Source organism: Vulpes vulpes, chromosome 12, assembly GCF_048418805.1.
Source record: "Vulpes vulpes isolate BD-2025 chromosome 12, VulVul3, whole genome shotgun sequence".
NCBI classification, from domain to species: domain Eukaryota; kingdom Metazoa; phylum Chordata; class Mammalia; order Carnivora; family Canidae; genus Vulpes; species Vulpes vulpes.
The window spans coordinates 97,744,067-97,771,371 of record NC_132791.1 but is presented as its reverse complement, the minus strand read 5'-3'; the positions used below and the strand labels follow the sequence as shown (position 1 = coordinate 97,771,371).

Sequence of the window (27,305 nt, the reverse complement as noted above, 5' to 3'; positions counted from 1 at the left end):
TATACCCTATTGATTCTGTTTCTCTGGAGACCCGTGATGAACATACCCCTTGTCTGGAAAATTACTCTTTGGCTACCTCCGTTCTTCCCATGAAAACACGAAACTTTCCGTAGCTCTTTTGCAATGTTCTGGGGTCCCGCAGGGCTCCTGGGGGGCTGCCTCAGGAACGCTTGGCCCGGACATGCAACCTGTGATGTCTACTCTACTGCTGGCACATCAAGAGCTGGGAGGGAACGCGGTTCGGTTCCAAACCAAAATATAATCCAAATATCCAAAATAGAAACTGGTATGCAGATTTCTGGCTTGAGAAACTACCTAGGACTTGATCAGCGAGGAGGCTTTTGGCTGCGAGGAACAGAAGATCCAACCGAAAATGCCTTTAACAGTAAGGAATGCAATATCTCACAGGACAAAAATATTACAGCAGTAGCTCAGAGTGTGGTCTAGTGACCCCTGGAGGTCCCTGAAGGCCTTTTCAGGGCCTCTGTATGGTCAACACCATTCCAAGCGCAGGACAGACCAACAGATTTTAATTGTAATAAAGCAGAAGTTAGCAGCTATTTACAAAAGGTTTATTTCAAAAAAAGGTATGGGTTTTATTGAAATACAACCACACTCCTGTGCTTCTGTATCACTGTGGGTGCTGTTGAGCTACATGGGCTGACTTCGCAGTTATAACAGAAACTTCAAGTCCTGCAGAGTGGGAGACATTTACTCTCTGGCTCTTTAGGGAAAAAATTTACTGAGCCCTGTAATAAAGTATAAGTATTTTTGGAGATCATTTCACAGTTCACATTATAAATAACCCTTAAGGAATTAGAACTTGTTAAGGTTTTGGTGTCTACCAAAGAATACCCACAATTATCCGAACATGAATAAAAATACTCCTCCTTTTCTCCACTGCAGATCTGAGTGAGGCCACTTTTGTTTGTTTTTCAACCAACACAATAGATACTAACAGACTGAATGCATAAGCAGTTATGAAAACCCAATCGTCCCGTATGAAGCCAGACAGCAAAGGGATTTGCAAAAATGTAAAACAATGCCACTCATATCTTGAAGTTATTTTTTGTTTTATAAAATATTATTTTTCACAAAAATGTTAGTTATGGTAATATGTAATGGGTTTTCGATTCTGTAATAGACTAAGTTAATAATTATGCATTTTAAAATGTTTTCAATTTCAGTTAATAATATGGTAAACTTTGATGACTATCACCCCCACACACAAAAGCTTGTTGGGATCTTCCGTGATTATTAGGAGTGTGAAGGGGCCCCGAGGCAGACCTGTTTGAGAACAGCTAGGTTAGAGCTAGGGCAGGTCCAGGGTTGGTTACTCCATCATCTCACTGATGTTCCCACAGACCCAGGTTTTTTCTAGACTGTTATTCTCAACACATTGTTGGCCTTCCCCTTAGATTGGCTTCCCTCACGGGTGCTATGGCAACCCTTTGTGGCATCACATGTTTTGAGAGGCAGAAAAGGCACGACTTATTTTTGCCCAACTATTTTTTAAGAGCAAGGAAAACCTCCCTTAGAACCAGAGTATTCTTTTTTTTTTAAACCACATATTAACACCCCCCCCCCAAAAAAAAAGCCTCATTAAAAGGAGTCTATGGAAAGTACATTGATTCCAGACCAACCCTTGTGCCATAAACAACAACAGCACCAAAATCTGTGAAACAGCCATTTTCACTCCTTGGAAAACAGACCCATGGGGACGGTAGCTTCTGAAAAAAGAGGAACAAATGAGGTGAACCCAACAATCATTTCCTTGTGCTTTCTGCCTAAAGAACCTTCTAAACCATAGTACAGAGAGAAGGAATCCAGGCGGAACGCAGCAGCCTTGCTGAGCTGGGAAGACAGGGATGGATGTTTGGAATGCTGCGGGAGGTCAAAGTTGCAAAGCCACGCAAGGAAATAGCCCCATAAATCTGCATGGCCCTTTGAAGGTTCAGGCAGAGGCCGGCTTTGTGATGCACAGGTGAGATTCCACAAGGCCAAGCAAAGCACAACCACCAGGGAGAAGAGCAAATGTCTGGTAATTATAGCTTGCAGGGGGCTGGAGACAGGTGAGTTCTGAGCAGCCACATGGAGATATTTCAAAAAACCCAGAGGATTTCCAGTAGGATTCCCAGATGGGTCCCACCTTAGGAACAGAACGTAAGTAGCGCTGAAGGACAGGCTACTCCAGAGCCACCCGACAGAGCCTGGAAACAAGCCGGGGAAGGACCAGGCTGATGTACAAGTTGCCCAGGGCAAGCACAAAGCCCAACACTCTTTAAAAGAACGCAACACAATCCAAATGCTTAAAAATAAGACATTTGCAGTGTCCTCAATTCAATTAGAAGACGCTAGACAGGAAAGGAGGTAGGGAAATGTAACCCATAACCAGGGGGAAAATCCAAGCAACAGAAAGGGAGCCAGGAAGGACAGATTTTTTAAATGTCAGTATAAGACAAGGATTCAAAAACAGCTGTGCCGAATACACTGGGGGATCTAAGCGGTCGGTGAAGCGGGGCTTGGAGAGGGGGTGCTGGCCTGGCAGCCGGTGGGGAGCGGGTCTTCCTGAAGTGGACTGGGCGGGGCTGTGGGGCGGGGCGGGGCCCGAGGGAGAGGGGCGGGGCCCGAGGGGGCGGGGCCGTAGGGAGAGGGGTGGGGCCCGGGGGGCGGGGCCCTAGGGAGAGGGGGCGGGCCCGAGGGGCGGGGCCGTAGAGAGGGGCGGGGCTGTGGGGTGTGGGGGCGGGGCCGTAGGGGGTGGGGCGGGCCATGGGAAAGAGGCGGGCCCGAGGGGCGGGGTCGCAGAGAGGGGCGGGGCCGTAGGGGCATGGGGGTGGGGCTGTAGGGAGAGGGCGGGGCCCGAGGGGGCGGGGCCGTAGGGAGAGGGGCGGGGCTGTAGGGGCGTGGGGCGGGGCTGTAGGGGGTGGGCGGGCCATAGAGAGGGGGAGGGGCCGGAGGGTCATGGGGGCGGGGGGAGGGCGGTGGGGTGGGACCCGAGGGGGTGTTGGGGCGGAGCCGGAAGAGACGAGGCGGGGCCTGAGTTGGTGGGGCGGGGCCATAGGGAGAGGGGCGGGGCCATAGGGGTGGGGTAGGGCGGGGCCGGAGGAGGTGGGGCGGGCCCTAGGAAGAGGGGCGTGGCGTGGCCGCAGGGGCGTGGGGGCGTGGCCGCAGGGGTGGGGCCATATGGATAGGGGCGTGGTCGGAGGGTCGTGGGGGCGTGGCTGGAGGGTGGGGCCATAGGGGAGGGGCGGGGCCCCGGGTGGGGCGGGGCTGGGGGTGGAGACGAGGCTGGGGGGGCACCGCGGGCCTGTGCGCTGGGTACCGCTGCTTCATCACTCTACGCTGCGAGTACAGGAGTCCCTGCCCGACCTGCCCCCGCCCCCCGGCCCCCGTGACGCCTTGCACCGAGGCCTCTGCTACCCAGACCTACGGGGCTGAGCCGCCTGTGAGGTTTTAGGAATCAGCTACCCAGCAACAATTTTACTCACCTGAGCCACCTTCTGAGACTCCCCCACAGGCGGGAATAGCCTCGTGTCTCCCTGGAGTGCTCCCGTGCTCCTCTCTGAGGCCGTGGCTACCTGGGCCCTCACACCTGCTCCAAACGTCACAAGGCACATTCCCGCAGTGGGTACCATCCAACTCCAGACTGGAGACGGGGACGCAAGCAGGCTTGTACACGAAGGTGGGATTACACCTAAATTGTAGAAAAGGGTGATGTCGCAGAGATTAGGGGAAGCGTGGGAGAAGTGCCTGGAAGGGAATTGGATTCCACAGCGAAAGATGAATCCAGGGAAGATAAAATGGAGACGTTTAAACCTAAAATAGCTTTTCAATCAGGACAAATTCTCAGAGATTGGCAGAGGGATTGTCCTCATCAGGATTCCTGATGAAAATATCCCTCAAGAAAAGGATATTCCAGATTGCGCCTGGAGTGCCAAGAGAGTTTGAATTCCAGGCCGTGCCCATCTGCTCAGCTGCTCCAAGCAGACCTGCTGGCCTCCCCGGTACTCAGAGCTGAGACTGGGCACTGGCTACACGGAGGAACTTGTACGAAGCAAGATGTGGCAGGTACATCTCAAAGACATCATCGAAAAGCCTTTAACATGCTGCTAATCTCCTAAACTTTGCAATTCCATGTCTTGGACTTTATCCTAAGGAATAATTATGCCAGAGAACCAAGTTCAAAAATGTTGTCTTAGGCATTGCCTAAATATTAGTGAAACAAAAATTTCCAGTGACAGGGAATTAAATACCTTCTGGCATATCCATGCATTGCAAGGCTATGCAGTCTTTACAGACCTGTATGGACACCGAATAAGAGATGGATCTACATTGACACCAAGGTGCCATTATGAATGGGAGTCATAATATGATCATATTTTCATAAAAATATTTATTTGTGTGTATGTGCACAGAAGTAAATCTGGAAAGATATGCAGTAGGTGTGAACTGGTTACCCTACAAATGGTGGGACCAAGTGAAATGATCTCACTTATACATGTATGTCTTTCTACAATAAAAACAGGTGAAACGTGTCTAATACAGGAAAAAGAAGTCTTTATTTTGTGTTATTGTTGGGGTATGTGTGTGTATGATTTTTGAATGGGGGTTGTGATTTCAAGACAGGAGCAAGAAAATTATTTTCCAAAACCCTTTCTCCATAAAAAGGAAGAACGGGCTTTTAGCAATCCAATGACGCAAAGTGAAATGGTCACAAAACTTGTCAAATGAGGGCAGGGTAGCCATGCCAAACACTAGGTGAAGCAAGTAGAACTAGTTTTAGAAGGTACAAAGTGTTTGGATTCTTCTTTCATCACATTATATCCAAAGTTGAGAAATTTCCAGGGTAGGAGCAGAGCTAAGATGCGTGACCCGCTCTGTCTCGCAGTGCTTGGCAGTAGACATCAGCGCCATGCCCTCCGGTCCTTCGCTTGCCTACTTTGTCTTCTCCTTACCCTGTGCTGACAGGCGTTTTATTGATTCTGTCTTGACAGCTGGGCTGTAAAATGTCACATAGCACGGATGACGCACGTTCACCCTGAACATTTCTCATTCCTCAGCGGTCTGAGGCCGGCTATTCCCCAGCTGCTGTGAGGCCAAAACTAATGACTTGGAAGCGGGTTGAAGTCCATGGGCATCTCAGATGGGAAGCTCTGCAGGCAGGAGTTCTTACCAGGAGCAGCGGTACTTGTACCAGAATGCAGTTCAGCACAAACTGGCTGATGGGGAAATGGTTGGACATTTGTCTACGCTTTAGAGACTTAAAGTTTAGCAGAGAGAGAATCAGAATTTCAATGTAAAATTGTCAGAACTGAGGAGGTGCAGGGAATCCACCTGGGTGTTCAGAAAAGAATTCCTGAAAGGAGTGGCGGGGAGCTCACATGTGGAGGTGAGCAATGAATGTCTATAGCAAGCGGGAGGGAGCAGGTGCCAAAGCTCAGAGCCGCGGAGCAGGAGACTGGGGGGACAGGTTTCTGGCACTGGGCAGGGCATGAGGTAGCTGAGCTGTCCTTGAGAGGAGAAGTCTGCTTCCAGAAGGTATCAGAAGGGCCAGGTTAGGGCACTTGCCCTTTATGTTTGCAGAAACAGAATTGTAGTTTTTTTTTTTTTTTTTTTTTTAGATTTTGTTCTTTTATTTATTCATGAGAGACACAGACTGAAAGAGAGGTGGAGACACAGGCAGAGGGAGAAGCAGGCTCCATGCAGGGAGCCCGACATGGGACTCTATCCCAGGACTCCAGGATCAGGCCCTGGGCTGAAGGCGGCGCTAAACCGCTGAGCCACCCGGGCTGCCCAGAAACAGAATTGTAAAAAGAGAAATAACAGGGTCGGATTTCATTTCCAATAATCACTCCTGCCACAGCATGAAGTATGGGTTGAGATTTTTCTTCATTGCACAGGGCCTCTCACATGGTAGGTGCTCAGTAAATACCTGTCGAATGAAAGATCAGTGAAGAAAGGAAAGAAAAAATTCCTTTCTAATAGGCTTCATGGGTTTGCAGGAAAAAAAAGATCATGAAACTGCAGGCAGGTGGTTTGTGGGTGGGGGAATGCGACACAGATGTGACAGGCACAACCGGCTGCAGCTTTGTTGTATTTTGTTTTCACTCGCTAATGTTGCTTGGGGAAGAGTCACCTTGCCATCCTCAGAGCGAGAGAGCGCTTTATTCTGCCGGCGGCTTCTAGAGTTCTGCACACCCAGGAAGGACTGGCGGGAGCACCCCCTGCCACTGGGTGCCTGTCAGGCACAGGATCCCAGCGCCCCCCCAGCCGACTGAGTCAGAATCTGCATTCTAATGGGTTCCCTCCTGGGCCAGGAGTAGACAGCTTCCAGTTGGAGGTGCCAGTCTGGGGGCAGAAGCTCTACCCTGCGTGGGGAGCCCTCGGGAGAACCGGGGAGCGCTGGGAAGAGCTAGAAACTCCCACTTCCTTAGTTCTGAGGCTAAAAGTGGAACCAAACAGGAATCTATGGTTTGCTCCTCAAACCCTAGTAATTCCACCCAGTTCAACCTCATATTTGCTTTTTTTGTTTGTTTTTGTTTTTGTTTTTAGCATATGAAAATTTATTCCTGTCATGCGTGCACCATGAAACCTATGATCTTGGGCTTTCCTTCTCGCCTTTTCCGAAAGTAAGACATTGACTACTTTGACATCCTTAACGTCCCCAGGGATGTAAGTGACAGCATGACCTTTCCAACCAAATCCAGCAACCAGAACTTGATCATTTTCCTCAATAAAATTCGAACAACCATCATTGGGTACACAGGCTTTGATACGATTTCATTTCTTTTCTTTCTTTTTTTTTTTTTTTTTTTTGTCATTCTTGATCAGCTGGACCCTGACGTGCAGAATTGGGCTGTTTGGCTTTGATGCCCCCTTTTTCCAGCACAATTCCCTTTGCATGGGAAGCGCCTCCAAAAGAGTTGGCCTTCAGGTCTGTGCCCACATGGGCTCTCTTGTACTGCTCATGACGCCGCTTCTGATCCAGACGGTGGCTACAGAGCTTCCTGGTTTATGAAGCCTGCAACCCTTGTCCGTCCTGCCAGCACCACAGGCCTGAGCAAAAGAGCTCACCTCACACTTTGGGAGCACCCAGGATGAGTCCCCTGTGTCCCTGACTTCTCTTCGCTCAGCTACCGTGTGTGTATGTGTGTGTGTGTGTACGAGCATGTGATGTCACCACCCTCCTGCTCCCTGACCTGAGTGCCAGCCATGCCTCCAGAGGAGAGACAGGCGGGAGGCTTGCCTGGAACGGCACTCCGTTTAAGAGGTGACAGCTCTCCTGTACCATCTTTAAAGCTGTCCATAGTCGTGACCACAGTCAGGAATGATACCAAGCACTGCCATGTACCAAGTGCTGTTCTAGGTGCTCTGTGTGTATTTAACCTTATGGAGCAGGTTTAAGGACTGTTCCTATTTCACTGACGCAGAAACTAAAACCCAGAGACGTGAAGTACCCTGCCCAAGTCACACAGCTGGTAATCAGAATGATGCCTGATTATCACTTGGGCCCCTGGGGCAGAGCTGCTCGATGCCCTAGTGGACAGAACCTTTAGCAAAAGATCTTCTTCATTTATTGCTGGCCATAAGAGCTAAAAGCTAGAGAAACTCCTCAGCAGGAGCTAGGGACTTGGTGAACAGTTTAAAATGAGTTAATACCAGGACATAGATGGAATCTGACAAGAAAAGAATCCTGTAACTTGGAAGTCCTTTGCTCCCAAGCTTTAGAGTTTCTAATTTCTTCTGTGAAGTTTCTAAGCTCATCTTATGGAACTATCTTGCGAAAGGGCTCCCCACCTGGCGAGGAATGGAGGGGTGTCAGTGGACACGTGGATTGCAGGAGCAGAGGTGACCTGCAGTGGCCTGCCTGAAGGCCTGGGCATGGGAGCTGGCACAGGGTCAGCAGGATCCCCAGAAAGGCCAGGGTGAGAGGCAGCTGTGAAGGCTGCTAGTCCTCCTGGACTTTGAATTCTCTTCCTCTTCCTCCTTCTTTGGTCAAGAGCTCCAGGCTGCGTTTACTCTCAGTAGGTTCCCCTTTCTGGAAGGTCATTCTTGGGGCTCACAAAGGGAAGGCCTTCTTTAGTGCACATCCTCCTTTCTCCTACCTCCTGCCTGGCCTTGCGGTTACTTCCGAGCTTCTGGTTTTGTAGGAAGCAACAGCATCACAGACCATGAAAAAGCTGCAAAAAATAACTACATCTTTTATGTTTTTTAAAAAAAATTCCAGTTGAAAACTTGCATAATTGAATACAGGACTCAACACTTAAAAAAACCAAACCAAACCATTCTTATGAATAGAAGTGAGACACACACATTGGAACTGCATAACGAAGGTCCGCCCACAAGACTGCTCTGGGTAAGAGCCGGGTAGATGGCAGCCTGCCGTCTGTCTGTGCCAGCACACACATCAACCCATTGGCTTTATGAACATATCCAAACAAAGGAGCTTGATTCTGTGACATGCCAGCCTGGCTCCTCCACAGCCCAAGTCCACCCAGGTGATGCTGGGCTGGGGGTGAACATCACAGGTCGGGGGTGCAGGAATGCTCACTACAGGACTCCTCTTCCAGCAGAAGAGCTATAATCTGCTGGGTCTCCCACGAAGAGAAACAGATAGGATCTACAGCAAGCAGCAGCCATCCTGTCTTCCTCCCAGAGACCTGGCAACATTGCCAGGGGAAGAGGAAAAACAGATAAAAGAAGAGGAGGCCGGGATGACGGTGTTGAGAAGCACGCAGCTCTGCCGAGGAGACAGCGCTAATTACCTCTCCGCATGTTCTCTAATAACACAGCGTGGCTGTTTCAAAAGCTGCTGTTTAAATGAGTCCACCCTCCTACCAGAACCCTGGTTCCTATGATTATGTGGATCACATCAGACTTTCTAGTTTGGGGATTGTAAGTGTTGCTTCTTTCGGAAAATCGCCCTAGTCTCAGGCCAGTAAGAACTAGTCAATGTCATCTCGAGGTTTCCATATTTTTGTTTTTGTTTCAGAGGTAGAAGTGAGTGATACATCAGTTGCGTACAACACCCAGTGCTCATCACGAGTGCCCTCCTTCAAGCCCACCACCCAGGTACCCCACCCCCCACCCACCTCTCCTCCAGCAACTCTCAGTTTGTTTCCTAGAATTAAGAGTCTCTTATGGTTTGCCCCCCTCATCTTAGGTTTTTCTTCCCTTATCCTATGTTTATCTTGTTTTGTTTCTTAAATCCCACATGAGTAAAATCATATGGTATTTGTCTTTCTCTAATTGGCTTATTTTTTTCTTAGCATTATACCCCTAGTTCCAACCACGTCATTGCAAATGGCAAGATGTCATTCTTTTTGATGGCTGAGTGATATTCCATTGCATACACATGCCCCATCTTCTTTATGTATTCATCTGTCCATGGATGTCTGGGCTCTGACCATAGTTTGGCTACTGTGGGCCTTGAGGCTATTCCATAGCATCTTCACAGCAGTCACCGTAGCCTGGTTGTACTTAATTGTGCTTGTATTTGCCTTCCTGACTAACTTGGAAACTAAGGCTGGAGTATATTCATTCATATTTGTAATTTTCGCACAGTGTCGCACATAGTGGGTGCCCAATACATATTTGTTGAAGTAAATGGGTAATGAAATAGAGACGTGACAGTCAGAACTACAAGACTTTAGAAATGACTGGGTTCTGGGAGATGTGGAAGATGGTGGAGGTGGGCCATAGTTTTCAATCTCCCTTGACCATCTGCCTCTCCCAGCCCCCATCAAAAAACAGACAAAGGGGCTATACTAAATGAACTCTCAAACTAAAAAAATCAAAGCTCCCTTTCAGAACAAGCTGTACAGTGAGTGAAAACGGCTGGCAGCGGACTCCATAATATGGAGGATAGGATTAATAGCAGGGAAGGAAAAAGAAGAATCCCAGTAAAAAAAAAGGAGGGAGCCTTAAAGATCTCTAAAGTAACTGTGGTTTCTGAAAACAACAGAAGGGGGAGCTATAGAGCCACACAGCTCCTAAAGCTATCCTGGCCTTTCTCTTACTCCTAAAACTACAATAAGACCCATTTCACTTAAACATGGGCAACAGAAAAGGATCATGATCAAATGGATTACAAAATTATTAATAAAATCAAGAAGACTTAGGAGCAGAATAATGTCTCTGCAGATGATGAGAGTATGCTAGAAAGACAACAGATACAAACTGGTGACAACTGTAACCTAAAATTTCAAATTAGCTAAAATATAAAAAGAAGAAGAAGAAGAAGAAGAAGAAGAAGAAGAAGAAGAAGAAGAAGAAGAAGTTGTTGTTATTAAGCAAAGGATAACAAGAAAAAAAATGAGAATCTCTCTGAAATGAGATTCTTGGAGAAAAGAAATATTTGTAAATAAGTAAAAGACCAGAGAGAAAAGATTAAAATAAAGAAAAAATTATAAATGAAATCTAAATGAAAAGGAATACAAGATGGGACACCTGGCCTGGATGGCTCAGTGGTTTAGCACCTGCCTTTGGCCCAGGGCATGATCCCAGGGTCCTGGGATTGAATCCCCCACTGGGATCCCTGCATGGAGCCTGCTTCTCCCTCTGCCTGTGTCTCTGTGCCTCTGCCTCTCTCTGTGTGTCTCTCATGAATAAATAAATAAAATCTTTAAAAAAAAAAAAGGAATGCAAGAGCAAATCAATAGGACAGACACTAAAAGAATTAGTAGATAGAAGGAAAGAAAACAAATTTTAAACAAAAGAAAATGAAGAGAGGAATTCTACTTTTGGCTGAGATGGAGCAGTAAGAGTTGGATTTATCCTCCTGACCACAATAAATTAAAAAGTGGGCAACATATTGAAAACAATGGTTCTCAGGACATTGGACAACAGGCAAGGCAGGCCAGTGCCGCCTGAGAAAAGGGAAGCACGTGAAGGCAGCATATGATTGCCCCAGCAAATCTGGAGGCTGCGGTCCTGGGAGGGGCACCCAAACAGAGCCTGGTGGGCACGCTGAGTTGAGTGAGAGAAAGCAGAATTCAGAGCACCCAAGTCGGGGGGAAGGGGGGGTACAAGTCAGAATACAGACAGGGGAGGAACTTCCCCGAGAGAGCTCTGGAGATCTGCAGAGGCCCTCCCTGGTCTTGAGCTAAGAACTGATACACACCTGGAAAATTGGAAATTACTGGAGAATAGGGAAGGAACAAATGGAAAGCAGCAGACCAAACAATTCGTTGAACTCACACAGGGCTAGGAATGATTTGTGTTCCTGTTGGCTGCAACGGAAATGCCTCATGGGCATTGCCTTAATAGTGGGGTTAAATTATCCCTAGACCAAAGAGTACTCTGGATCTGCCCTAGGAGAGCGTAAAAGCAAGTTTTGAGAAGATCTAACTGATTCCAAGTAAGGTCATTGTGTGCCAGGATGAAGTCCAGCTACGTTAAAGGACTACAACTTATCCAGCACTCAACAACAGAAGACTCACAGTGTCTGCCACTTGATCAAAAGTTACAAAGAAGCAGAAAAATATGGTCCATAACCATGGAGAAAATGAATCATAGAAATAGAAGAAAAATGACAAAGATGAGAAAGACAAAGACCATAAAGCAGCTGGTATAAACATGTGCCACTCATTCAAGAAGGTAGAGGAGGACACAAAGAGAAAAATGGACTGGATCCCAGGACCCCGAGGTCATGATCTGAGCCAAAGGCAGACACTTAAACACCTAGGTGTACCAAGCAATGAAAAAAAAATTAAAGACAAAAATAGAACTAGAAATTTAAAATATAATATCTGAAATGAAAAATACTTGTAGGGGGGTGCCTGGTGGCGCAGCGGTTGAGCGTCTGCCTTCGGCTCAGGGTGTGAACCTGGGGTCCCGGGATTGAGTCCCAAATCAGGCTCCTTGTAGGGAGCCTGCTTCTCCCTCTTCCTGTGTCTCTGCTTCTCTCTCTGTGTGTCTCTCATGAATAAATAAATAAAATCTTAAAAAAAGAAAGAACAAAAAGACAAATACTTGTATGAACTTAGCAGCAGATTAGACACTGCAGAAAAGATCAGTGAACGGAAGGCACGGCCGTCAAAACCGAAGCACAGAGAGAAAAGTCTGAACCAAAAGATGGACAGATCTGGGGCACCTGAGTGGCTCAATTGGTGAAGCATCAGACTCTTGGTTTCGGCTCAGGTCCTGATCCCAGGGTTATGAGATCGAGCCTCGCCTTGGGCTCCACCTTCATTGAGGAGTCTGCTTGAGATTCCCTCTCCCTGTGACCTTCCTGCTCCTGCTCTCACTCTGTTCAAAATAAATAAATAAACCTTAAAAAAAAGAAAGCAACAAAAAACAGATCATCAGTAGACTATGAGACGATGTCAGAGAAGTCTAAAATACGTATCAGTAGAATCCCAGAATGAGGTAGGGGATGGAATAATATTTGAAAAAATTATGGTGGAAAGTTTTATGATTTTGATGAAATCTATAAGCTCATAGATTCAGGAAGTTCAATGAATCCCAAGCAAAATAAAATCAGGTAGAATAGGAAACCATACGAAGGCACATCATATTAAAGATGTTGAAATGTGGGATCCCTGGGTGGCACAGTGGTTTAGCACCTGCCTTTGACCCAGGGCGCGATCCTGGAGACCTGGGATTGAATCCCACATCGGGCTCCCGGTGCATGGAGCTTGCTTCTCCCTCTGCCTATGTCTCTGCCTCTCTCTCTCTCTGTGACTATCATAAAAAAAAAAAAAAAAGATGTTGAAATGTGATAAATGGTAATTACACCTAAGCGGTGAGAATTGAATAATATATAGAAGTGTTGAATCACTATGCTGTGCACCTGAAACTAATATAACACCGTCTGCCACTATTCTTAAATTAAAAAAAAAATTTTTTTTAAAAGAGATCATCTTAATAAAAGCAGCTAGACATAAGAATGTAACATTACGTCTGGGGAAACGAAGTTGGAAATGACTAGTGACTGCTCATACAGCACAAGTCTGGAGACAATAGAATGGCATCCTCACAAGTGCTGGCGGGAAACAAGGCGTCTACGTAAAATTCTATACCCAGCAAAAATATCTGTCAAATATGGAGCAGAATGAAGACTTTTTCAGCCAAACAAAAGCCGAGAGATTCATCGTCAGCAGATGTGCACTACAAAATCATATTGATGGAAGTTTTTCAGGTAGCAGGAAATGTGACCTGCCCAAACAGGTGAAGAGACCTGAATTGTAAATATGTGGATAAATATGTTCTCCTTGGGTTTTTTTTCCCCTTCGTTTTTAATGTCTTCTAATGATAACTCTTTGAAGCAGAAGCAATGATGGTGTATGTTGGGGTTTTCAAATATGTGAAAATAAGATACGACTACAGAAGACAGGAGGGCAAGTGGGAGCATGCTGCCTGTAGGAATCTCACCCTATGCATGAAGTGAGGCAGCATTATTTGAGGGTAGATGATGGTAAGTTGAAGATTCCTGTTTAGAGTCCCTGGAGTAACCACTAAAAGCACACACACAACTAAACCAATAGTGGAGATGAAAATGGTATAAAAAAAGCCCCACTTGGGCAGCCCAGGTGGTGCTGCCTTCGGCCCAGAGCCTGATCCCGGGGTCCTGGGATCGAGTCCCGCATCGGGCTCCCTGCATGGAGCCTGCTTCTCCCTCTGCCTGTGTCTCTGCCTCTCTCTCTGTGTCTCTTATGAATAAGTAAATAAAATATTAAAAAAAAAAAGCTCCGCTCATAATAGAGAACCAACGAACAATAACCAAAATTGAAATTGAAAGTGTCAGGACCAGCCTGAGATTACCTGGCCCCCACAGCTGTGCTCTTCGTATTTCAAACATGCAAAGACTGTGCCACGTGAGGCATCGGTATAATAGGTTTCTGAGAAAAAAAATGGAACTTTAGCAAAACTCTAAGAGCTGAAAGCATTTGGGGAAGAGAAGTAAAGGGAGCTACTCTTGGGAGGGAGAATGGTACGTGCAATGATGAAGGTACGAGAAGAGGAAGTACGACAGTTTTAGTTGGAGAAGTTCAGCCGGGAAAGGGTTCGTGGGAGAGTAGCAGAGATTATGGAAAAGTGACGGGAGGTACAGAGCTTTGCCAGACGGTCCAGTGCTTTGAATGCAGACTTGGGCCAGTTGGCGAGACGGAGCCTCTGAAGGTTTGCTCATCTCTGAATCGGGCACCCATCCCTGGCTGCCACCCTGGACACTCCGGTTAGACGGGCTGCAATCCAGTTTTTTGGTGTTGTATCGCAAATACCATGCACTCTGGGGCCAGAAATCCCCGGGGTTTAAATCCAGGTCCTCCACTTAGGGCTGACTGATTTGGAGGCAAATTATTTAATCGGAACTGTTTTCAAAACTGTCAGTTCCCTAAAAGATGAGACTGCCAGTCACATGGCCCTTCCCTGTCCACCGCCTGCCACGTGGCAGTGGATCAGTGTCCCCTTCCCCCTGCCCGCATTACTGATTCGGGGATGGGCACAGGACACGGGTCTGGCCAGTCTGGGTTCTTTTCTCTGGGTCTCTAGCAATAGGGTATGAGCTTAAAGTAGCCACAATGTGGGGAGAGGCTGCCAAAGAGTGAAGCCAAAACAGAGGAATGCAGAGCTCAGAGAGTGATAAAGTTCTGGTAACATATTTAGAGGCTGCAGATGTGGTCGAGGTTGGACTTGAAAGATCTGCCCCTGGACTTTTTGATTATGTGATTCAACAATTTCCCAAACTTACTCTTTTATAAGCAAATTTTTAAATGATTTTGGACACCATCGAAAGCACCTAAACTAGGGTTGCCTGGGTGGCTCAGTTGGTCAAGTATCCAACTCTCGATTTTGGCTCAGGTCATGATCTCAGGGTGGTGACCCTGCCCCGCCTGAGGCCCTGAGCTAGGCCGGGAGTCTGCTTAGGATTCTCTCCCTCTCCCTTCGCCCTTCCCTGCACCCTTTCTTGCTCTCTCTCTCTTTCTCAAATAAACAAGTCTTTAAAAAAAGAAAAAATTCTAAAAGCACTTCACCTATACAGGATTTCTGTAGGATGAAATGAGATAAACGTGTGACAAACAGCACACATTTGATTAATCCTGGCCATTATCATTTTCTTATTGTTATAATGACATTTAAAACTCTGAACACATAGATAGTAAGAACTTGATTTCATAGGAGGATTTATTTATTTATTTATTTATTTCATAGGAGGATTTAGAGAGGGCAGTTAACTTGTCAAGGTCTCAAAGTTAACAAATGACCTAATTGAGCTCTCTCTCCATTCTACACAACAGTGTCTGCAGTGACATTCCTAGCACATGGCAGGGAGATGTTGATACTCTTCCTCTTTCCTGCACATGAGATCCTAAAATCATGCCTATCCGCTCAGAGATCTAAAGGAAAGCAGAACCTGCAAAGTTGCTTCTCTGGATCTGGCTCGCTTAGGTATAGTTCGCATTAACTCTGACTGATCTTACCTACTTAATGCTTGACTCCTTCTGTCTTAACCTCTGGAAGCTCATCCCCCTCAGCTGACCTCCCAGATTCCCAGCTACCTCTGGATGTGGGCATTCCATAGAGTCCCTGGCATGGGCTGGGCCTCTGGTGCATTGACCGCATGCATCACTGATGCCTACCAACATCCTCCCGAGCAGGTGTGTCCCATAATTTCCTCCACGTGACCCACGTGGTCCTACAGCTGCTCATCCCCGGTGTGCTCCCTGGTGCCCTCTCCTCCCACCCATTTCAGGGAAGTAGTCTTGGTTCTTTCTCCTCAGCGATCAGGTTTGTGAATCACAGTGAAATATATTCACACACACACACAGATCCCACGCTTTAGCCGATAAATGTTCATGATCAGCACAACCTAATATGAACATTTCACTATAGGTCGTTGGAAGGAATTTCTCCAGAATCTTGGACGTGTGCCGTCATCATTTGACTACGAGTTAGAAGTGCTGAAAAGTAAGTGGACATTTTGATTCAGAAATTTGAATCAAGAAATCATCTTTCATTCAGTCTTCGGCTCTCTGTTTCAGAAAATGGGGATTCTTAGCATGAAGCACTTTGCAAACTTATGTCTATGGAGAGCACTGGAAGAGGAGCAGAGAGATCTGGGTCAGTGTCATTTCTTAGCCACTCTTTAATTATGGAAGAAACTATCAGTTTCCCATACAGTGTCCATTCAACCCTTCTTTCTTTCCTTCCTTCCTTCCTTCCTTCCTTCCTTCCTTCCTTCCTTCCTTCCAATTGTTAGGGAGGGGGGATAATGTGCCCATCTAAATGCCTACTTTGTGCAACCTTCCTTGCAGAAAAGGAAATGCAAGTACAAGTCATTCAGGGGACTCCTGACATGACCTTTAAAGTTGCTTACTCAGCTGGAAAGTACCTTTTTATCCTTCTACTTCCTTCTCTTTCTTGCTTAGAATCCAGGTATCATGGCCAGAGCTGCAATAGGAGAACACGAAGTTGAAAGCCAGTGACAATGATCGGAGCAGAAAGAGGATATTGTGTAGCCACATGCCCTAGTCTGTGTGTCTCTAGACTCTTAAAGTGAGAGGAAAAAAAATAATTCAAAGTCATTGTTGCTAGAAGCCAAATATCAGCCCTAACTGATACAATGACCTGGGACAATGCTAATTAAGCAATGAAGCTTCATTTCCTTGTTTGCAAAATGATGGAATCACATGAGATCCCTATAGGACCCTCCATTTCTGTAACTACAATTTTAAGACTCTACAGAGGTGCACAAGTACAAAAGCCAGGGCATGCCAGGTCTCTATTCCATCTTGGCCTTCCAGGCAACATTGAAAGCATTTATATCCTTAGATGGAAGTCAAAATAATTATGAACATTAGAGTTACCACCATGTGACCCAACAATTCTGCTCCTGGACACATATCCAGGAGAAATGAAAACAGACACACACGTGCAAGCTAGTAGATGTATGTTCATAGCAGCATTATTCTTAATAGCTAGAAAGTGGAAACAACCTAAGTGTCCACCAGTTGATGAATGGATAAACAAAATATGGCATATCCATACAATGGAATAGTATTCATCCATAAACGGGAGCGAGGTCCTGAAACATTTGACAACACGGATGACCCTTGGAAACATTGTGCTAAATAAAAACCAAAACCAAAACCAAAAACCTGGACACAAAAAATCCCCACATATACTATATGATTCCATTTTTATGAAATGTCCAGAATAGGTAAATCCATAATGACAGGAAGATGGGTGGTTGCCAGGGCTTGGAGGGAGAGGGGATGGAGAGGAACTGCCAATGGGCATGTGGTTTGGTTTTTTGGGTGATGAGAATGCTCTGCTGTTACATGCTGGTAATAGTGGCACGACCCCGTGAATACACCTACGCTCGTTCACTTGTACTCTTTTGCGTGGTGAATCGTACGGCATGTAAGTTCTATCTCGGTTAAAAGAAAAATAGGGCTATGAAACATTTTGAGTGAAGTAGACTGCGCCCAAACCAACTCCTCTGGGTATGGGTTGGCCAGGGTGCTTTCAGAAGAACGTGAGAAAAGGGGCGCCTGGGTGGCTCCTGCAGTTACGCGTCTGACTCTTGATTTCGGCCCAGGTTGTGATCTTAGGTGTCTTGAGAGGGGAGCCCAGTATTGGGTTTCGTGCACTCAGCAGAGAGTCTGTTTAGGATTTTCTCTCTCTCCTTCTTCCTCCCCTCACCCCAGCATGCAAGTGTCTGAGCTCTCTCTCTCTCTCTCTCAAACAAAACAAAACCACATGATGACTAGGGTAGACAGGGGAAAGCCTCTGAGAAGCAAAGGTATGAGTGAGTCAGTTTTTCAAGTAAATAACCAACTCAGACATACGCATAGAAAAGCCTGACCAAAAAAAAAAAAAAAAAAAAAGCCTGACCACACAGTAGGCTAGCTCTTAAACAATGGGAATAAATCAGCATTATAATAGTCGTCAAATAGCTTTGTCCAGTATATGCCACATCTTAACTAAAATGGGGGCGTGTAAAGTGCCACTTTCTACTCATTAACTTTCCACTCATTTTCACAATAACTGTGCCCCGATAGAATATTCTTGCAACCATGATTACATTAGGACATCGTGTATGTGGTGTTTAAGAACCAGGAGTTTCAGCTTCATCCACCAGTGACCCCATGGGAGACCAAAGCCCCGCAGCGCTTCATCTGTGCCCAGCCCATCCAAGGAGGTTGAGCTACAGACCAAGGGACAGCTTTGGTTTTTTTCTGGAAGCCAGGAAATTTCTCTTTCCCTCCTTCATGTGGCCTTATACATAACAGGGCCTGAGAGATGGAGCTGTAAAGAGAAGAACACTGAGTCCAAGATCTGATTTGCACAGAAAGAGTTCAGTGATGTTAGGTCTCTGAGCCTCAGGCTCTTTCCTTACAAAATAAGGAGGTCAGACTAGAGGATCTCTTAAGGTTACTTTTGGGTCAAATTTCTATTAATCTAGCATACTTGTAATGAAATGGGAAATCTAACATAGTCGAAGATCACCTTTGGGGCTGATGTAGAGGTGCAGGCAAATTTGGAACATTCCTATTCCTTCTAAGGTTCCTATTCCTTCTAAGACTCCTGGGAGGACCTCAGGGTCCAGCTCCTCCGTCCTCACCCCAACCTTTGCAAGGTGCATCACATCCCAGTAGGTGTTATAATATGGATCCTGTGTCTGCCTAGAAGTGAATATCCTCTTGGTGGCACATTGGGGAGTAATAGCACATTCCCTTTGTAGAGAGTTGAACACACACACACACACACACACACACACACACCACCACCACCACCATCCCTACCGTCACCGCTGCCACGACTGTCACCTCGAATACAAATCCCATCACACACATGGTCATGTAACAAAGGAAACTCAGAGTTTCAAAGAGTATCTTTTAGTGCATCTAAAAGCACTAAAAGGTGCATCTTCTTGCTTAGTGTGCATCTTCTTGCTTTTGAACTGTTTTCCTAAGTATGGAAAAGTCATCTGGTACAACTGTGCTTTGAAAGCTTTGCCCCAGAGCATCCGCTTGACTGGCCAGTCTGGCACCCACGGTTCCAATCACGCTGAAGTAAGCTCTAGCAGCACGCAGACGTGCACATGCTGGCGGCTGGCAGGCTGGCCTGCTGGGCGCCTGCCTGTCCCCTTCTCACCAGGTGAGAAAGGGAAGCAGGATCTTAGAGCACGCCAAGGAGCACCTGGCAGCAATCCCTGTCTTCTCCAAAGCCACTGATTCATGTGGCTGACAGGTGGTGGGGAATGCGGGCCAAGGATCCAGGGGGTCTGCGCAGCTGACCCAAGTGTCCAGGGCATTTAAAACCAATGTTACCCTTCAATTAAGTTGCTGGAAGCTTTACACCAGCTTAGCAGGACTGGCACCAGCCAGTTCACTGTTCTAGAGAATCGGGGAAGTCACTGAACACCGACCCGTTTGGCCCTACTCATCACTAGGTCTAGTTTTATAATATGTAATACTTGTAAGCTGCTGTTCTTGTCCATTTTCTCACTACTTAGACCCTGTTCACACTCTTCCTTGGATCTGTTCTTATATATACTTCGGCCTCTTTAATGTGGAAATTCCCGATGCACCCCTCACCTTTTCTCCTCCTCCTTCTTTTAGAAAAAATATTTATGTAGGAGTAGATCCAAGTAGAATGAAATAAATTCAGGGTCAGATTCAAAGTAACATTTTTTTCCTAGTTTTGCATTTGTCTACAAATCAGAAAAATCATAAGGCTATGCTCTTATTTATTTCTTCTTTCTGAAGGGGTATGTAAATAGGTTTTGTGCACTTGTTTGTAACTTAACCCTCTACTTCTGTTCCCCAAATGGGAAGCTGGCCCAATGTAAGGCAAAACACGGCACCATTTGGCAAAAATCTCCAGAGAAATTTGCAGGATAGTCTTCCTCATATACAATGATATATGCACAAATTTATTCTTTGGGGCACTATGAGAAAGAAGCATGAACAACCTACAGGGCCATTGGTAGGGAGGGATGAAATGAAGCATGGCACAGTTACATAACGGATACTGTATCCATCTCGAGGAGGGAAGGTCTGCATTTTAAACATACTGTTCAGTGAAGAAAAGAGGCACAGCAGTGTTACTATCATAAAATGTGTGAAGAAAGAAAAAAAAGGGAATCGTCTCACGCATTTGAAGATATGTGGAATATTTCTGCAAGGATGCTGCAGAGAGATCAGTGATAAGAATGTTTCCTGGGAAGAAAACCGTAGCAAGGGACACGGGAGGACGAGCCGGATTTCCCACTCTCTTATCCTTTAGAATTGTGTGCTCTATGCAAGTAGTAACTATTCAAAAAAAAAAATTTTTTTTAAAGAAAAGTCATAATGGGATTTCCTCATGAATATTCACTTAGTCTGCTTCCAAGTAGGCATCTTTCCAATTGATAAACTGTTTAAGGGCATTTGCAAATTCGTTTGATGTCACATCTCAAATTGGGTATGATTGTGGTTGGTTGAGTTTTACCACACCGACAGAGTAAATTCATTTGAACTTTTACCTATCCCTTCTGTTTTCTAGGGGGAGAATTTAATATAAGTTTAATATAAATTTTGTTCTGAAAGTTGACGGGCAATACAGAGGGAGGTCTGGGTGAGTCCGTGGGTTTGGCTCGGGTCACCATCTCAGGGTCCTTAGGATTCCAGCCCTGCATAGGCCTCCCTGCTCTGGGGAGTGGGTTGGGGGTGGGCGTGGGGGTGGAATCTGCTTCTCCCTCTGCTTGTGCTCTCTAATAAATAAATAAGATCCTAAAAAAAAAGAAAGAAAGAAAGAAAGAAAGAAAGAAAGAAAGAAGTCAATAAAGAGAAGGAGACAGAAGAGAGGACACCGTTAGGACACAAACGTTTATGTGATTTTAGCCATTACAACAGTAGTTCAGAAATATCTCAAATGTTACATTGATGTGGTCAATATTACAAAAAGAAAAAAACAGAAACAAACCAAAATGACAGGCAACAGTGAAGAGCACCAGAGAACCAGCGCACACACCTAGAGAAGACCATGCTTCTTGCCTTCCACTGCCCAGAGATTCTCCGCACTAAGCCCCCCTCCCCCGCGCTTGCCTCCTGCAGGCCCGCGCCCTGGGGCGCCCTGGGGCACCCTGGGCCACCCTGGGCCACCCGGGGACCTCAGGCCTCCCTAGGCCTCGTCCTCGCCCTCCTCCTCCTCGAACTCCCCCTGTTCGTCGGCCGTGGCGTCCTGGTACTGCTGGTACTCGGACACCAGGTCGTTCATGTTGCTCTCGGCCTCGGTGAACTCCATCTCGTCCATGCCCTCGCCCGTGTACCAGTGCAGGAAGGCCTTGCGCCGGAACATGGCCGTGAACTGCTCCGAGATGCGCTTGAACAGCTCCTGGATGGCCGTGCTGTTGCCGATGAAGGTGGCCGACATCTTCAGGCCGCGCGGCGGGATGTCGCACACGGCCGTCTTGACGTTGTTGGGGATCCACTCGACGAAGTAGCTGCTGTTCTTGTTCTGCACGTTGAGCATCTGCTCGTCCACCTCCTTCATGGACATGCGGCCGCGGAAGATAGCAGCCACCGTCAGGTAGCGGCCGTGGCGCGGGTCGCACGCGGCCATCATGTTCTTGGAGTCGAACATCTGCTGGGTGAGCTCGGGCACCGTGAGCGCCCGGTACTGCTGGCTGCCGCGGCTGGTGAGCGGGGCGAAGCCGGGCATGAAGAAGTGCAGGCGCGGGAAGGGCACCATGTTCACGGCCAGCTTGCGCAGGTCGGCATTGAGCTGGCCCGGGAAGCGCAGGCAGGTGGTGACCCCGCTCATGGTGGCCGACACCAGGTGGTTGAGGTCGCCGTAGGTGGGGGTGGTCAGCTTCAGGGTGCGGAAGCAGATGTCGTACAGGGCCTCGTTGTCGATGCAGTAGGTCTCATCGGTGTTCTCCACCAGCTGGTGCACCGACAGGGTGGCGTTGTAGGGCTCCACCACCGTGTCCGACACCTTGGGCGAGGGCATGACGCTGAAGGTGTTCATGATGCGGTCGGGGTACTCCTCGCGGATCTTGCTGATGAGCAGCGTGCCCATGCCCGAGCCCGTGCCGCCGCCCAGCGAGTGCGTCAGCTGGAAGCCCTGCAGGCAGTCACAGCTCTCCGACTCCTTCCTCACCACGTCCAGCACCGAGTCCACCAGCTCGGCGCCCTCCGTGTAGTGGCCCTTGGCCCAGTTGTTCCCGGCACCGCTCTGGCCTGCCGGGGGGAGAGATGTCATAAAATCACTGATGACTGGATTACATTCTTTCTTCCCTTAAGCCCTTTAATATAGATCAGTGAGTCAGTATTCAGATAAGATCGTTCCAGATGACCACCCAAAAGGCCAGACGCTAAAATACTTGGTTATGGATATAATTACAAATGAGGAAGACTAGGAATACCTGGCTATTAAAGGTTGAAAGGCATGTTTTTTTTTTTTTTTTTAAAGATTTATGTATGTATTTAATCATGAGAGACACAGAGAGAGGCGGAGACACAGGCAGAGGGAGAAGCAGGCTCCCCGCAGGGAGCCGGTGTTGGATCCCTGGCCCAGGATCGCAGCCCTGAGCAGAAGGCAGACGCTCAGCCGCTGAGCCACCCAGGCGTCCCTTCAAAGGCAAATTTGCTTTAGCTTATCAGTCTTGCTCGGGCACACAATAGGGTGTTCCTCATGCAGGGCGTTCCCTCCGGCAGTCCTGCCCTCCACCCGGAGCTGTACAGTGTCAAATGAGCCTCCCCTGCCATCGGCTGTGCCGGTCACTCACCAAACACGAAGTTGTCGGGCCTGAAGATCTGGCCAAATGGCCCAGACCTGACCGAGTCCATGGTGCCCGGCTCGAGATCCACCAGGATGGCCCGAGGCACGTATTTGTTACCTGCGGGGAACACAGCTGGACTTAGATGTGCAGGCAGAGAGCTCTAAGGAGAAAGGCTTGCCTCCCTTTTGCAGGCACAGCTGCTGTCCCCAAACAAAGAAGGACGCACAACCACCAGATTCTCAAAGGCTTTGGTTGTGAACCGCCCACTGAAATCCTGCAGTGAAACAGTGGGAATCCTAAATCCACTAGCCTCCTCTCCCCTGGGGCTGCACTCCTGGAGTTAGTCCTGGGGAGGGGACAGCAAAAAAATGGTGGGGGGGGGGGCGGGGCGGCAGGGTAATTACCAGTAGCTTCATTGTAGTACACATTGATTCTCTCCAGCTGCAAGTCACTGTCTCCATGGTAACTGCCGGTGGGGTCGATCCCGTGCTCGTCACTGATGACCTCCCAAAACTAAGACACAGAACAGGTTTGCATTTAGCGGTGCCCATCCCCTCGCAGAGAGAGAGAGAGAGAGAGAGAGAGGAGAGAGAGAGAGAGAGAGAGAGAGACCGGGTCTCACAATGGAAAGCCCTAGACTCAGTTCCAAAAACCCTAACCCTCAGGCTGCGCGACCCGGGGGCTCGGCCGCAAAAGGCTTGTATTTTTCAGGGTCAGAAAGTTGAAATTGGGCGTTTCCCCGGCGAACAGCTGCCGGCTGCAGGAGGCGGAGGGGGGGCGCGGGGGGGCCGGGGGAGGGGGCGGGGACTGCAGGCGGCGCGCAGGGGGTGGGCTGGGAAGCAGGGCCCGGAGGGAACGAAGGGGAGCGGTTTGCATGCGGAGCACGTCCAGGGGCCTCCAGACACTCGCTGTCCTCCCCTCCCCCACGGCCCCACTGCGCCCCCGGCCCCACTGCGCCCCTGGCCCCACTGCGCCCCTGGCCCTTAGCCCCGCGGACCCGCCCGGCCCAGCGAGGAGCGCAGAGGCCGCGGGCGCGCAGCGGGGCCGGGATTCCCGCTGGGTTACAGCAGAAAGGAAAGCGAGCTCCACCCCCACCCCCCACCCCCGCCTCCGAGCCCACGCCCCACACCGCCGCACGAAGCTGCCCGCAGGGTCGGGGGCCGGGACCCCGGGGCACGCTCGGGTCGAGGCTCGCGCCCCAGGGCGCCGAGGGCTTCGGGCCGGGCACCCCCCCGCCCCCCCGGGGCGCGCCCACCTTGGCGCCGATCTGGTTGCCGCACTGGCCGGCCTGGATGTGCACGATCTCACGCATGGTGCTGGCGAGCTGCTTCTGGCCCTGGTCGGCGTCTGGTCAGTCTGTCCGTCCGCCCTTAAACACCCACTGCGGGGCCACCGGGAACGGGCTCGGGGACCGACTGGCTGAGAGCGCCGGCCCCGCGGACTCGGCCTTTTATGCAGAGAGGGCGGGGCGCCCCGCGCAGGCCGCGCCCCCAGCCCGAGCCCCCCCCAGTCCCCTGCGCGCTGGAGCTCTCCAGGCCTCGCTGACGTAATGCTCGGCGCCCCGAGGACCGTCCTGGGGGCCGGACCCTGGGCCCGCAGCCAATCAGCACCGGCCTGCGGACCGGGCGAGGAGCGGGGGCTTGGGGGAGCAGGGGGGGGCGTGGGCATTGTCTAGGACTTGGGGCGGGGGGAGGCGGGAGAGCCGGGTGCTGAGAATTGGGGGTCGGTGAGCGAACTGGGGGTGGGGGTGGGGGTGGCGAAGAGAGGGCGAGCCCCGTGGCAGGCCGCAGGTGGGGGCATTGCTGGCTCTGGATGGCGGGGGGCGGGCAGGGGACCGACCGGGGCAGGTGCAGAGGCCCTCAGGTGCGCCGCGCTGCGGGTGCGGCAGGTGCAAGCGCGGAGGGTCGGGTGGGTCTCACTGCACAGCCAGGGCTTAGGGAGGCGCCTCCTCGCCCCCCCACCCCCGCCCGGAGGTCCCTAAGCTGCACCCCCCCACCCCGGACACCGCTGCCTCCTGCCCAGCCCTAGAAGCCACACTGTCCCGAGGCGGAGCCCTGGCCACACGGAGCCTTCGGAGCACGGGCGAGCCCGGGAGAAGATCGCGTGGGGTCAGGGCGTTGGGGGCTGAAGGGCCGTGCCCCCGGACCCCCGAGGGGGGGGGGCCCTCCGCCCTGCCCCCAGCATCGCCCGCCCTCGCCTTTGTCAAGGGCTCCGGACTCCCTCTCCTGCGGTTGCTGCATCCAAGGGGTGGGGCGAGCGCCTCGCCCCCTGCAGCCCCACCCGAGCCTCTCCAAGAGTCGCCAGCTCCCCGGCGGGCACCGAGGACCCCTCCACCTCCCGGGCTGGCTTTTGTTCCCGGGGAGTGGACAGGGTGGGTGTGGCTGTCCGCGCCCCGGGTCCTGTCCGGCGGTCGGAGGGAGGGTGGGGCCCGGGGGGCGGGGCTGCGGCGGAACAAAGGGCTCGCTAAAGTGTGGGGTCCCTCCCACAACTGGGTAGCACACCCCGGCGCCCTCCGGCTCTGGGTCGGGTTCACCCATTGTCCGGGAAGGAAATGGGTTCGACGGGCGGTCGTCGGCTACAGCCTGACCCCGCGGCGGCCACGGGGTCCCCCAGCTCCGTGCTGCGGATGGGGTGAGGGACACGCCTAAAAACTGCGGCACCCGAGACCCCGAGGCGCACGGCGCGCGTGCGCGGACTCGGAGCGCGGACACCTCCAAGTCCCCAGCTTCTGGGGGGTCGAAGAAGAGGATCTCTTTGTTGCTTTCCGCGTGTCTGGGGGTGGGGGTGGGGACACCCTTAAACCTGCCTGCGTTGGAGGGTGGCCGCGGAGGGGGGGGGGGGCTGGAATGTTCTTGCAGACCTGGGGCCGCGCCCCTGCAATTCCACGGGGGATGCGCCCCTCCCCGTCGGCTGGGGACGGGTCGCCTGCGAGGTGACAGGACCCCTCTCCATCCTCGGGCGAGAGGGGCCGAAGGGCCCGCGTTCCCGCGGGGGGAGCCGAGCCTGCAGCTGTTGAGAGCCTCCCAGACCCATCAGCAAGCTGTCACCGCCTCTCCCGCGGGGAGGTGGGAGGGGGGCTTCAGCCCAATTCCGGAGCACAAAGGGAGACCGAGAGAACAAAAGCCCAGCTCCCCCCCACTCACCCCCCCAGCGCCCAAGGCACCCAGACTGAACCTCCGGGGGGCCCCACTTCCCCAGACCCCGCTTCCCTCCTCGGGGTTGGGATGGGGTCGGGCGGGAGGCTGCGGAGCGGGGGCGGGGGGCGCCCACACGCCCCTTGAGGCCTCCAGGGACCCAGGCCCCTGAGATGCAGAAACGTGGAGGGTGAACGGTTCCCAAGGTCACCCTGCAGGTTAACGGGGCTCAGGCTGCAGTCCTGTCCTGCAGGCGCCCCAGCGCTCGAGGAGGGGGACCCGAGCTGTGGCTGGTGCGGACACCGGGACCTGGGGATCCGGCTCCGGTGGGAGCGGGCAACGCGGGGAGGCACCCGTGTAGACGCGCGCCCCAGGGCATCTGCTGGGGGCCCGGAGGTGGCAGCCGGGCCCAGCCCCCCTCACCTAACGGTTTATTTTCTCGGCTTCGGTTTAACAGCCAGATTTCCGCGGGGTGTAAGGTGAAAACGCGAGTTGGAGGGGATGCGCGTGAAAGGAGGACCCTTTCCCCTCGGGTTTATATTAGGGGAAAAGGCCTGGGATGGGGTGAGGCTGGAACAACGTCTTCTGAAAACCCCGATGCCCGCCCCCCCCCCCCCCCCCGCTCTCATGCACCTGCCGGCCCTGCCCAGCCGCATTCCTGCTAAGGGCTTTACACCTCCCCGTGCCCTCCCCTTCCCAATTTGGAATTAGGATGCTGCACACTTACAGCCTCACGAGAAGCTGATTTTGTGCGGGGAGGCTGCAGGCCGATCACAGCCAAACGCCTCCCGCTCTGTCCATTTATGTGCTGATCCTTATCGTCCCTGTTCCCGCTGCTCGGGAGGAGAGGCTGGGACGGCGCCTCCAAAGCACAAACAGATCCGGGCTCCGTTGGGTGCTCCTGCATTTCTTTTTGTGAATTATACCCAATTCTCTCCACCTGGGTCATCTTCTATCAGACGCCGAAGGTGTCAGGACAATGTATTTCACCATCGCAGCTATTAGCTTTAACGGTGGACCAGTATTTCTCAATTTCCCCTTCCCCAGACAGTCGTAGAAATAAAGGCAGCGTAAAATAAAATTCAGCATATATTTTATGCAAAAGAGACTGGGTGGCTGAGGTGAGTGAGACACCCCTTAAGCTATGAAAGTTGTACGTGCTCTCAGCACATGAAGAGTATTTTTTCCCTCTTTTTCGGAGTGTTTTCAATGGCAAATTTTCAAGTGATTTTGCATGTCTCTGCTATTACACGTAGAGCCATTGTTTTAATTAACTGAAGTCTGGCGGAGAGCACTGTATTGCTGATTTGGAAGTACATTTTTAAAGCATTGTTTCCTTAAAAGCAAGTTTTTATTTATTTATTTATTTATTTATTTATTTATTTATTTATTTATTTTTAATTTTTTTGTTTTTAAATACACTTCTTGAGACTACAGGACAGCTAGCTTGCGGACTT

At 50.2% G+C, this 27,305-nt stretch overlaps 1 protein-coding gene and 1 pseudogene across 1 annotated transcript; both read right to left on the bottom strand.

Annotated features, from left to right (window-relative positions):
• Positions 1–6,592: 6,592 nt before the first annotated feature.
• Positions 6,593–7,291, bottom strand: LOC112907409 (small ribosomal subunit protein uS12-like; annotated as a pseudogene).
• A 13,499-nt stretch (positions 7,292–20,790) lies between these two features.
• TUBB2B (tubulin beta 2B class IIb) lies at positions 20,791–24,153 on the bottom strand. The gene is made up of 4 exons (XM_072729222.1): positions 23,970–24,153; positions 23,119–23,227; positions 22,721–22,831; positions 20,791–22,172 (listed from the first exon to the last, which is right to left on the bottom strand). The coding sequence occupies exons 1-4, from the start codon at positions 24,024–24,026 to the stop codon at positions 21,112–21,114; spliced, it is 1,338 nt and encodes a 445-aa protein (XP_072585323.1). The 5' UTR covers positions 24,027–24,153; the 3' UTR covers positions 20,791–21,111.
• Positions 24,154–27,305: the final 3,152 nt, after the last annotated feature.

Coding starts and splice junctions, on each gene's coding strand:
- TUBB2B (XM_072729222.1), bottom strand. CDS start 24,026: ATGCGTGAGATCGTGCACATCCAGGCCGGCCAGTGCGGCAACCAGATC. Junction 23,228..23,969: donor GCAACCAGATCGGCGCCAAG/GTGGGCGCGCCC, acceptor TCTGTGTCTTAG/TTTTGGGAGGTCATCAGTGA. Junction 22,832..23,118: donor GTACTACAATGAAGCTACTG/GTAATTACCCTG, acceptor TGTTCCCCGCAG/GTAACAAATACGTGCCTCGG.